At 39.8% G+C, this 13,358-nt stretch overlaps 1 protein-coding gene across 1 annotated transcript in view; it reads right to left on the bottom strand.

Annotated features, from left to right (window-relative positions):
* kiaa1549la (KIAA1549-like a) overlaps positions 1 to 13,358 on the bottom strand; it is a 120,996-nt gene that overhangs the window by 59,756 nt on the left and 47,882 nt on the right. Inside the window, exons 4-8 of the mRNA XM_085414807.1 lie at positions 10,168 to 10,983; positions 9,431 to 9,546; positions 5,654 to 5,876; positions 2,506 to 2,639; positions 1,441 to 1,609 (exon numbers count right to left, since the gene is read on the bottom strand). Coding sequence (XP_085270933.1) covers positions 1,441 to 1,609; positions 2,506 to 2,639; positions 5,654 to 5,876; positions 9,431 to 9,546; positions 10,168 to 10,983 — 1,458 coding nt within the window. The remainder of the gene's footprint in view (positions 1 to 1,440; positions 1,610 to 2,505; positions 2,640 to 5,653; positions 5,877 to 9,430; positions 9,547 to 10,167; positions 10,984 to 13,358) is intronic.

Here is a 13,358-nt window from a genome sequence, read left to right as displayed (position 1 = left end):
AAGTGTGAATGTAATATTTCTTAATATTTTCTAAATTGTCAGAGCAACATGCCTCACCCGATGATGAATTTCTCATTTTAATTTCCCCTTGCAGCCCTTTATAAAAGATTAGAAATGCATCATAATCATCCAGCCGCGACTCTAAGATGGCTTGAAGGTAGATCTAGTGAATGAGTACTGAGCACCCTAACTGAACTCTAATTTACTGGTTATACATCATTTATTCTGAATTAGACTGTTGAAGTCTTTGTGTGCTGCACAAAGTAACAATCTCAGTGATTAATAATGAAATACTAAAAACTGCAATTCCTCCAATGGCCACTTGAGGCTCCAAAAGTGAGTCAATTTGCTTGTTAAATGCAAAACTAACACCATTAACATCATGTTTCTAGCCTGATATGCTACAATAGAGAGTTTAACCCTTCATAACAACTTTGAGTGGCGTAACTGATTTCATTGGTCGATGGCGCCAATCAGCATCACCTTCACTAACTGGAGTGATTCTAAAAGACCTCTCGACATTGTGCTGTTGGTGGCTTCCAACACATTCTCACTCCCAAAGCGTAACATTTTACACTAGGTGACAAATCGTCTGTATATTACGCTTCCGGGCACCCAACACGTCCATATATCACAAGATCGGAAAAATGAGGAAACATGAGAACTGTTTGGAATGAATCTACACATGTACATTTGTTTTACTTAAATCGCTTTGAAAAACACTATCTAACGTCATTAAAGTGCTGGGTAAGGTTAGGGATAAGGTAAGGGTTAGGGCTGGAATACATGGCTGGAACGTGTATTACCGTGGGAGCATCATTCTACTGGATTTCATCCATAACCCGGCACGTAGCATAAAGAACGCTGAAGGTCACCTTTCACATTCCTCAGGAAGGCCTCTGGACTTGACAGGTCGTCACTACATTACGCCTCGGGAGTGAGAACGGGCTCTGACTTTTGGAGCATTTTTAAAGGATTATCTGAATACATGTATGGCTTTTTTGTAGTGCAGATCAGCCACAAAGTTTAACTTCACCTGTGGTGATCATTACAGTGGCTACAACCATCTTTTATATACAGTCTATGGGTACCATAAACTGTTAATGCGGTTGCTCAAAAATGGGATTCCTACCTGCAGCAAACCACACTGGAAGTGATGTAAAGCATGCTTTAATGCTCACAAAATCTGTTTCTGCTAATCAACATGGCAGATGCACTAATTAAATTTCATTACTATTTGTTCTGGGTGCCATAAACCTAAAACTTTCAATAAACATAAATGGGGGAAAATAAAACCAAAAGCATCTGTATGGCTATCTTACAATGAATAATCGATTACTGTGTGTCAATGTACAGTATGTATGTACAGCACTTTAGCTGTAAGTGCAAAAAATAACTAAATGGATAAAAGTGTATTGAGTGTATTATGGATGCACTTACGCTCAGCGATGACCAGCGGTGGGTAGAACAGAAAGTACCCCACCAGCTCAGCAGTGAGCTGGTTGAGAAGACTGCTGGAAATTGTCCCGTTAAGTATTGAATCCTGATTTTTCACCACATACACCAGAGTGACTGAGGGGGAGTCAGGCTCCTGGGAGACACTCTGGATCTGAGGATAAACACACAAGCACAAAATACATTTTATTATTTTTATTTGAATCCGCCTGTCAAATATGGTACACTATGTGCCCCATAGTCATTCTAATATTTGTCATATTAGAATGACTTCAATACTTTATAGCGGGCACACAAACAGCCAGCTACGGCTGCATGTATAATTCAAATATTTCTGCTGAAATATCTAAGCGTATCATGCCAAATGTCAAAAATCCACATAAAGAATGCATACCAGAGCTTCAGACACAGTATTACACTTTGAGTGAGCACAATATAATAAGACCTAGGTGGTGCTGTGAACCTTATGTGAATGAGTCACCGTAAACGAGTGGATGGCAATACAAGGTACGAGGGATTCCCATCACATTCCTCCATGAGTGTTAATATTTCAGAGGATAAATTATGAATGGAGCCTATATATCTGTCTCTTCATGCTGAGACCTACTTCTGATTGTGATGGTGTGTGCATGTGCAGTATATCCTGCATTCATGAGGGTACATTGACAGATGGAGAGAAAGAGACAGGAAATAAGAAAGAGGAAAGAAGAGCTTCAAAAAATAAAAATAAAACAGCATTGCACACAAACGAGCTTTGATTGTGTCTCCAGTTGTTTAACAAAACAGCTATTTTCTTCTTTATTTTTTTAAATTGCTGCAAAACTGTCTGACCTTTTATACCAGGCAATTACCACAGAAAACACAAGAAACACACGCCTGAAATAAGGTATTCTGACTAGTTATAGAGTGGATACAATCAAGAAAGCTTGTTTTCTGGTAAGTGACGAGAATTTGACTTTATTATTCATGTAAACCTTCTCAGCATGCAGCATGCAAATACTGCTTATTTGTCCGTCTGTTTTTTCTAATAAAAAACGCCCCACGCAGCACCTCAACAGTGAGTGTGTTGTAGGTCTCCAGCACTTTGTCCTGAGCTTCATCAAAGGCGTTCTCCAGCCTCTGCTCCAACATCTGAACAAAACTGCAGGAGTAGATGTTGTCTGTCGGGCCAACAAACCTCAATACTGGAAAACAAACCATAAAAAACAACAACATTATTTATAGACTGCAGTTTTAAAAACCTACAAAGTTTGACAATGTTCCCTTTTTTTTTTTCATGAACCGGTGGTAAGATGCTTTAAAATTTTTCACTTTATGGGCAGTTAGCTCAGCAGGATGAGACAAAGAAATGGCCCGGGAGCCTGGGAGCCTCTTCCAGTGCAGATAGCTTTTTTACTCCTCTATCAATCAAGTGTATTTCATTTTGCTCTCGTCATTAAAAGGATAAAATAAACCAATTATTGAACAAAAACTCTTTAGTTTGAAAGTCAGACACATTCATATTTATTATAACTGATTTATGGGTGGCAACCTTGTGTCCAGTGCCTCTAATGCCATTCTCTGGTGATTTCTTTAGCAGAAACCTACGTATTCAGGTACCAGCTCCAAAATCTGGCTCTTCAGATAACAGACTTTCATTTAGAGTTTAATCTGTTGTCATGGCAATGTTGTAGCTACAAATTGAATTACTGCACCACAAGAATCATGGAAAGAGAAATTATTTAAAAACTCTTCAGCAATCCACTTCATCACGCTGCATCTAGAATCTGTATCTGGGGCTGTGGTTTAGGCATTAGTGCCCTATATAAATGTCGGTGTGATCAATAAACCTAAGCAGTGAGACACAGAAAGAGGATTATCATCACTATCTAGAATTAGAACAACTGAAAATAGTATTTCTATGTTAGCGTCACACAGTCCTGCACCGAGGAGGCACAGGGTAAGCAATATTGAGTCTATCAGATTACAGCAGATGTTATTAATGTTGTCGCCCTCTGTTCTCGCCTTGCACTCTTGTCTTTCTTTGCTGTTTTTTAAAAAAAAGCTCTGTAGCGACTGGGATAGGAGAGGTGGAAAAATATTCTGACCTAAATTCAAATGCCGTGATGCTTATGAGTGCGGGCTACATCTCTCAAAAAAAAAAAAAAAAAAGACACTACATCATTCACTGGTGTCTTAGCCTGCAACACTGTGCAGGCGCAAACACTGCTGACCCAGTTGGTAATCTTATGTAAATGGATCTGTGGCTGCTAAATTGGCATATACTATACATTTATGGATTAAAGCTGTACAACACAGAAATGGGTTTTAATTTCTGCTTCAAGTGCCTACTTCACATCCAGGAGTAGATACAACAAACACAGCAAACATCACTACAAGTGCTAAAGTGTGGGAATTGGCAGAGAGCTGTAGTTGTTTTTACAGAAAACGTGAAAGCCAAAAAATAGATGTTCTCAGTCGCTTAAAGCCACTATGTAGGGTTCATGAACATACACTAAATACACTGAATAGTCGTAATGGTTTTCATAAACACACTCATCTTTGCATACAAAAGAAATCATATCTTAAATGAATAATTCTTACAAAGCGGGCCAGTTTGCCCATTTACAGTCATGAAATACAGAACAAGTAGCTTTAATTGAAACTGTGTGTCTGATGAGACTGCTGAGAAAATGTTTTACATCTAATTAGTTGCTAATGCAAAAGTGTACATTAGATAAACAGCAGTCAAAGTTGTAATTAACACTAAAAACATTTTTAAAGCAAAACCATAGTGGGAGCTTGTTTCCAAAGATTTTTGCACATTTTTGCAAATAATTTTATTAATTAGAAAGGAACAAAAAGATGTCGCATACATACCAAAAAATGTATGCACAGATAAAAATGCACAGAGATTTGTATAAAATGTACAGAGATATGTATCACTGTACACAAAGCTTAGGAAAAAACTGCAATAACATGATTGGTATTTTTTAGTTTCTACGGCAGGGGGATGGATTAAACCACTATTTTACATGGAAAAATGCCTTCTCTGCCCATTAACAACTACCATCTTCAGCCCGTGAAACAATATTACCTCAGCGAAATGAAGAGAATTTCAGAGGTGATCATTATTCTTATCCTCCCCGTTATCAATATGTTTCTTTTTCATGAATGCAAGTTTAAGAAAAGGATTAATTATAGACAGTAAATTGTCTTTCCTTCTTTTCTTGGGAGAAATAAATCTCTCTCTTATTAGCTTCTCTTCATTAGTTCCATAAAACCGGAGCTGAATTTAAAATGCTTCTTGATGATCGGGCCCCATCATTTCTTAAAGACCTCATAATATCACGTCATCCCAATAGAGCACTTTGCTCTCTTACTTGTGATTCTTGGGGTTTCCAGTGGAACCAGCTCCCAGTTTGGATTCGGGAGACAGACACTCCTTCTGCTTATAAAATGAGGCTACAAAGCTTATAGTTAGGCTGGATTCAGTGACCCTGTACAGTCCCTTAATTATCCTCGGGTTGCTGGGATACTTTCCACGATGCACTGAGAGTTCTTCTTCACCACTTTTGCCATATGCTTGCTAATAAGAAATCATCTGACTGTGGAGGGTCTTAACTTTACAACATAAAGTGGCTAAAGGTGCCTGCTGTTATGCAGTGCTGCTATATAAATACAACTGAACTGAAATTAATAATATAATTAGTGATACCAATACAAAAGTACCAAATTCTACAGATTTAAAAAGTACAATACTTATTTTTTAAGGAAATCTAATCTGTGCATGTATATTTTAACTAACAATTCAATAATTGCATTCATTGTCCTACTTTTGCTCCTATGAGGTTTCGATGTGTGTCTGGGTGGGCATGCTGAAATGTGTTTTTTTAAGAGGCTTACCAGGCTGTCTAAATGAATGGAGCAATTTGCCTTTGCTCTGCAGTCGTGGAAGTTTGTATGGGATTTAGGGTGTCAGAGAAGAGTAAAGGAGAGCAGACATGTAATCAAAAGTTTCTAATTTTGACTCAGCTCTACTCTTCCTCTGTGTCCTCCTCCCTGCGTTCTCTCTCCCTCCCTTTCTCTATACATCTTTAACTTCTGCTATCCTCTCATACTCCACCTCCATCGCCAGATCCTAATCAAGCTGGTGCTGTGAGAGCCGCTTGAGTAAAACTGCTCCATCATATCTCATTTTTTTGTTTGCTTTCATCACCTGTTTTCAGCTGCAGGTGAATATTTGGAGCAGGCACCCAGGTTGCCACGGGAACCAGAACAGCCTTAACCAATGGCGTGTGCTGCCTGATGTCCGACAGCAGCTTGTCAAAACCGTAAACATTCAGGGCTCTGACAACCATGGCGGAAATGTAGACAGTTTTCCCGTTGGTCACGTAGTATCCCAGCGTCACGTTGTGGGGGCTGCAGTCATCGTGTTCCACCTGTGACAGAGATGCAGAGGAGAACAATACAGGTTGGAGTTTGTTTTTTAAAACTACATTTATATCTGTATTTCAAGGCAGACTGTCTTTAAAGCATTGTTTACCTAGTGGATTTGTGTGCTCATTTTAAAGCATACACACTGCAAAGAACTGCAGAAACCATATCAGAGCAGAAATCAACTCTACCAGGTGACACGAGCTTAGAAAACTACACTGTACACCAAGCATCTTTGTCTGATACATGTTGTTCTCAAGCGATGGGCTTCAAATATAAATGTATCAGACTATGAATACTTATAATCCTGGCATTTTTTTTTAAGTCAAATCTGACTCAAGGGAATTTTATAGCTTGAGCCCTCACCAGTCATGAATCTGATGAACCGTGTCCCGGAAAAACACACACAGACAACAATCGGCGGTGAGTCAAGGCTTGTATTTCTGGAACTATACACCGCCCACTTTCCTCTACCTTCAACCACACTGAGCTGCTGTAGCTTGTGTTACTATGGCGTCTTCCTCTTTCTCCATCCTTCTTTTTCCTCTCCTCTCTTCCCTGGCTTCCCCGGCTAGTCCATTTCTCAAAAATAACACATCCTTCTTAGTGAAACTGTATCTCATTAACCTTCTCTCCTACTCTTATCCCCTCTACTTTCCATGCAAACAGAAACGAAAGAAAGTTCACACAGTTTTTCAAACTATAGCTACCTGCCATCTTTGTTTAAGCCCTTTTCTGTTTTAAGTTCTCGTTCTCAGCGACACATTCCTTTATTCCAGCACCCTACCTTTGGGTTTTGCATATCATTAGAAAACAAAAAAGAGCTTTTGAAGCTCTCATTTTAAGGGCTAAAATGAAGAAGAGTGGGAAAGTCAAAGTATTTCTTGCAGATATTATGTGCGGTTGCAGGAACAGACTGGTTGTCCTCATGTCCTCCGGTGTTACGGCTGGTTTCCTGGCTACAAGGAAAACAAGTGAAAGTCAACTCGATCCTGTGACGCAATCTTCTAACCATAAGCACTCTGTAACTGTCAGCTTGTTAGCTTGTATTCTTTGTTTTGCCCACCTAAAGAAGCACACAAACTATTAATGACTCATTTATGGAGATTCCAGTACAGTAGCTGAAAAAGCAATTATGTTAAAAGACATGGTTCAATGACACAACATATTAAATGTAACCTGCAAGTTAATTTCATGCTGTTTGACAATCCCTGCCCACGCTGAAGCAATGTTTCGCCTGCGTATCACTGCTTTTAAAGATCTGTTTCCTTCCTCTTGTTGTTGCTATTGTCAAAGGACTGATCCTGACTGCCAAATAATAGCTTACGTTATCTGATGGATAGGATGAAAACTCAGGAGATTGAGGTTGTGTGTATGTGTTGCAGGAGGGTTAGATGAAAGTGGACTGCAGCTTTGAGATACTGAGTCACTCCAGCGTGAGCTCACAAACAACTGGATAAAAATAGAAAGAAAAAAAAAAGATGAAGACAGACAGACAGCAAGATGAAGGGAGGCAGGTGGACAGACAGAGCCGGGCAGGCCCAACAGGCGTACAAACAGACAAGTGAGACAGACAGGTTGGCAGAAAATCAATCGACTTAAACCCAGGGAACAATCAGATTGGAGGGAGACGGAGAAAGGGAGCAATATGAGAAATGTAAACACTGAGAAATATGCAAAGGAAACAAAAGTCAGAACAGAGACATGATACAGAAAAAAAACAGCAGAATGGGAAAATTATGTGAATGAAAAAAACGTAATAGCTCATTCTTAATTTGTTTTACATTGTAGCGCATGTGAGAGAGAGAGACAGTACAAGGGTGCGTAATAACCTCTGAGTAAACTGCCTCGATATTCAGCAGGTCATAACAATTCAGACTCAACCACAGTCTGCATTAGTCACCTCTCTAGCACCCTTCATGTGAATCCTTATGAAGTGAATGAGGAGGAGCATGTGATGAAAAGTATTGTAAACTGATGACACACTCACATATAGAATATCTGAGCACACATGAAGAGCAAAAATCATGGCAAAACAGAAACACAACAAAAAGATTTGACTGCAGCATTGCAGCGTGGTCCTTTTAAATATAATTTATAGATCTACAAAATTTCTTCTGCAGTATTAAATGCACTAGAAGATTAATAATGTGTATGCAAAAAACTTGTATTAGCCTTAATAGCCATTTTATTTGCTTCTGACATATGTCTTCTAGCCACTTATCCATTGCTGCTGTGGTCTGATCTTTCTGATCTAATTAGCAATAATTAATTATTGTGAATTGCTCGAAATACAAATTATTAGTTGAGCATACTAGTGTTAGCTGCTAGCTTAGCACCCTCTGATCACTACTGGCTCCAAAAAAAGATGTTTGATGCTTCAAAATGTCCAGAAAACAACGCTAGATATGTCCATCTTTTATGTACAGTCTTTGGTAGTTATGGGCTGGTCAGCTGTGTTAGTATGAGGGGGCGGAGCTCTGAGCACAGGTTCGTCATAGAGAGACATGATGTCATTGGAGCTTCCGTAGTTGGCCACACCACGACGATTCCCACAGTGAAACCCTTTACTTTGCTATCAGAGAACCAGGGATTACAGGAAGTAACCCAACATCATTGTTTTTATGATTTTTATTATGTTTTTGATCTTTACCAGTAATAATTTAACAAATGCCTTGCCATTATTGACCTTTTCTTTTAGACCCTTATTACACAAACAGATGTCTGTGGTTACAGTAATGGCAAAAAGAAAAAAAAGCGCAGCCTCTTCGGTCACCTTGAATGAAGCTGAACTAAACTTCAAGGGAGTTTGAGCTTTTAGGAGGGGGCTGAAAGCACACAGTTGGTTCTTTTCAGAGTCCCTTTAGGAAACACCACGGCAGATCATCCCCCTCCATCTCACCTTATCCTTCACTACATCCATTAATTTTGTCTGTGCTCTTTCTCTTCTCGTGTCTGGCAGGACACCCTTTCAACATCCTTTGCCCAGAATATCCACTTTCTCTCCTCTGCACACCTCCAAACGATCTCATCTCCAGTTTGAACTCCTGTCTTTTAGTTCATGCCACAGTCTCCGAAGCATACATCATAGCATGTATCACCAGCATCTTGTCAAGCTTCTCCTTCACTCTTCTGCTATCTTTATCACTGCTGACACTCATCTTCATCGACTCCGCCCTGCCTCCACTCTCTTCTTCACTTCATATATTCATTGTAACATCCATCTTCTTCTCATTCACACACATGTATTCTGTCTTGCTTCTAATGACTTTCACTCCTCTTCCTCTGCCACCTGATTCCTACTTTCACTGCAGATCATAATGTCATCTGCAAACATTATAGAGCTCTCTGTCCTCCTCTATCAACCTGTCCATTACCACTGCAGACAAGAGGGGGCTTGGAACAGATTCCTGATGTAATCCCACCCCACCTTGAACCAATTTCTCACTCCTTCCACATACCTCCCCACCGTGTTGCTACCCTCAGACATGTCATACATGAAAAACCAGTGAGCGGAGCTTATAGAAAAAGAAGAAGACGATGATGAAGAAACACTGACCTGTGCATAAACAGTGGAGTCATTCAGGGCTCTCTGCAAGGCATGACTCAGACCTTTGGAGAGGTGATGTTTCAGTATGAGGTCTAAGCGGTTCCTGCGCAGCTCAATAGATAACACTGTGAAGATGAAAAAATGTAATTAGTTCTCAATCACCGTGCACTATGTCTTCATATGTGCACATTTACATAATTTTTATGCTTTAATAAATCTATCAGCACTGCTTCTGCTGTAAACTTAAAGTATACTTACTTATATATCATGAACAAGCTCAAGTACTATTAAAAGCTTTAAAAAAAACCACAGCATCGCTGCTATGTGCAATCAAATGCTCACTAATGTGTGATGTGTGGCTTTTTATATTTGTTAATGGGGAAAGGCTGTACTTACTTTTATCCAAGTTTTAATTAATTTGTGCACCTCTACTGACATGTTGGCCACATAATAGGCACTTTCTGCCTGACTCTCAAATACGGCATTTTGTGTGCATTCATTATTACTTCATTATTTTTTCTGGAAGATAAGATGGTAAAGTCTGCCTGTACTTAACACTGAGTGTACTTTATGTAATTTAAAGGACATGCAGTACCTAGATTATTTTTATGAGAGCTCTCTGATGTCCTAGCCATTCATCTTACTAGCTTTACTTATTCTTCCTCATCTTTCACACAGTTTCTATAAATGTTAAGAAATCCATCATTATCTCATTATCGCTTACCGGTGATGTTTTGGTTTCTTACCTGTTCTAACCCAAAACTTTTCAGTAATGTTGCATGGCAGAGGACTTTCCTCTGCACTGGTACTAGATGGAGGAGGAGATGGAGTAGTCTGGATGAACACAGTGGTAGCAGGCGCCTTTGTTGTTGTTGTGGTAGAAGTAGTAGTAGTGGGAGCTGTAGTAGTCGTGGTAGCCATGGTGGTAGTAGTAGTGGGCTCAGGGGTGGTAGTGGTAGTAGTTGTGGTGGTGGTGCTGGTGCTGGTGGTAGTAGTCGGGGGAAGAGTAGTAGTAGAAGCAGTAGTCGGGGCAGGTGTGGTTGTTGTAGTGGTTGCAGGTTGAGTTGTTGTGGTAAGTCTGATGCTTGTTGTTTGCTGCGTAGTGGTTGCAGCACTGGTATTTGGCGATAACGTTGCATTGTTCCCAGTGGTTGCTGCCTGATTCATCATATCATCGGTGGTCACAGTAAGAGTGGTCGTTAAGGGTGTTGTTGTAGTTACTGTTGTCAGCTGAAGACTGTCATTGGTCACAGTGTCCTGGCTTGTGATGTGTGTAGCCGTGCTGGATTCTGGTGGTGTTTGTGCTCTTGCAGTTGTGGGGAATGGTAAAGTTGAGCTGGTAGTGGGAGACAGAGGCATCTTTATGGTGGTGGTGGTTGTTGTGGTGGTCGGACGCCGTGAGGCGTTTCTGGTGCGCACAGGTGCAGTGGTGTTCCACTGGTGGGTGGAGAAAGGGCTGGTGACATTGGCAGGAAGTGTGACATCATGGTCACCCACTGTGGACAGGAGTGATTCGGGAACTGTAGGGAGATCCCAGGCCGGCAGGCTGCTCACTGAGTCCTCTGTAGGGCAGAAAACATGAAAATCAGTCATAATAAAGGATTTCCAGAGACTCTGAATATAAAAACTACTCAGCCTTTTTTCGGATTTAAATGGAGCACAGCATTAGTTCAGCTAGTTCATCTCAAACAGGGTACACAATTCAAGCTGCAACAATTGCTACAGATCTGCAAGCCACTTTGTGACCCACCAGTTCAGCACTTCCTTTCACAGTATTTCTAACTTAAATGAATGCTGTGTCTGACGTCAGTGATGCCTGCTTTGTTCTGTTTGGGGGTCTTGCTTTTTCCCACCCCCACTACAGTTTTCCCATGTGTGCACAGCAAAGGATGGAGAGGTCCATAAACAATGCCAGTGTGCTGCATACAGAAGTATCGCTCATCTGTTGATTATAGTGGTCCTGAATGAACCATACATCTTATATTAGGTCAAACATGAACTGCAGAAAGATAAGACACTTGAAAGTATTGGTGCTATTTTTGGTATTTTATATCATCTGCTGACCTACATACAGCGTATGCAATATATAACATAAGAGACTACAGGCTGATAGCAAACACTAATGCAGCTACACTTGTCTTTGACCTTAATCTGTAATATTTGACTCTTAAAAAGTGTAAACACAGTTTTAACCTACTCATACCACACCTATATGCATATATGCAAAGACCCCTGAGCAACCAAGTTTAGAGCAATGTCTCTTAAATCCTCATTAAAGCACTGCCATAGGGGTATTTAAATCTAAATAAAGTGATGCAAAGGAACCAGTTGCCTGATAACAGCAAACCAGCAAGACTCAGTTTTCACTTTTGTCATGAATGAAAAAGATGAGGTTTTTGTCCAATTGAAAGCACTTAGATGGACTGCATGATAGTTTCAATTTTGAATGGGAAATAGAAATCCAATTATAAAATGTGAACCAGAGAGGCATTTAAATGAAAGGGGTTTGTTTAATCCATCTACATACTGATGCGAGACGCATATTGATGAGTGTAGAGGAAGCTAAAGTAAACAAGAGCCAGGCGATCAATGAACCTTTTCAGACCAAGCTGCGGATTCATTCTTATCAACACCTGACGACTTCAAATATTGTGCTTGTTATGTGACACAAAACTCTGAGCAACAGGATATTAGCTTTCTGCTCACTCGTTGATCAGAAGCTAAAATATATGTGAAGGATTTACCTTGCTGATGTCAGCGCTATAGATAATGATGGCATGACAGGAAGCAGGGGAGATATGAAGGTGATGAAATGGGACAGGACATGAAGGATGCTGACAAAATAGTGAGGGCGATGATGGGATGATGAAGATGATGCGCCTAAGTGGCTGTGATGATAGCAATGCTGAAAATTACAATTTGATGAAAGTAGTTAAGAATGACGATTCATAAAAGATGACATCAAAGCCGATTTCGCTGTGTGAAAGTGTGCTGTAGGCTTAAAAAAAACAAAAGCTGAGCAAAATTAGCTGACTGTTTGCTATTCACTTATTATTGCCACAATAGGTCTTTGTGCAATGACGTAAGCAGAGTTAATGCATGCCATTATTCAATTAGGGGGAGCAATTAAATTCCACAGTCCCTGCAATCAGGTGATCACATTAAAGCAGTCTCTTTATGATTACTTTTCACGGGATGCCAAATACAATACTACATTGTTGTGCATGATCGTTCAGTGGCACATAATCCTCAGAGGAGTCTTGCTATTCAGAAAGGTGAGAAACTGCTGAGACAATTTGCAAGTCACACACACAGCTCCACACACGTTTAGCTCCAGTAGCTAAATGTTGGTGGGTGGGTAACAGTGTGATCCTATTTTATGCTAGTTTAAAGTTTGGCCGGAGTCAGAGGGTCAAACAGCTTTGTTATGCTAGTATAAATAGCATGCTTCCTGCCTCTCTAAGCAGACTGTATAGACTGCATGGGTTGTTTCATTTCATTCTTTTAACTACACTGAAGTGATACCAGAATCCTGAGGGTCAGGCTATAGTATGAAACATCCACCCAAACTAGCATTTTTCATTATGTAGCATGAACCACAGCAGATGAATTATACTTTGTATACAGGACACCGTTGCATTGCATGTAACCCATGAACCAGTGTTTGGAGCAAAAACAGGCCCAGATTTCTTGTTAACAGCAGTGGATCTTAGATGAAAGCTAAGCTAGCAGGCTAATTAGCTATAACTAATTAGCCGCTTAATGCTAATTCAAAAATCTTAGAACCGATTAGTTTAATGAAAAAAAAAACTAAATGTATTTTAGCTTATATCATGATGTGTATGCAAATCAATGCTTACTGAAAAAAACATTTTTTTATATTTAAACTAAAGTTATTTTTTAACTGTATGTATTATATTTGTAGGAGAAATGACGA

The sequence above is a fragment of the Rhamphochromis longiceps genome, linkage group LG7, assembly GCF_057381845.1.
Source record: "Rhamphochromis longiceps isolate RC_006_pf linkage group LG7, R_longiceps_female_GT1.1, whole genome shotgun sequence".
Taxonomy (NCBI): Eukaryota; Metazoa; Chordata; class Actinopteri; order Cichliformes; family Cichlidae; genus Rhamphochromis; species Rhamphochromis longiceps.
Note: the sequence above shows the minus strand (reverse complement) of the source record. Positions and strands in the feature narration are given on the sequence as shown.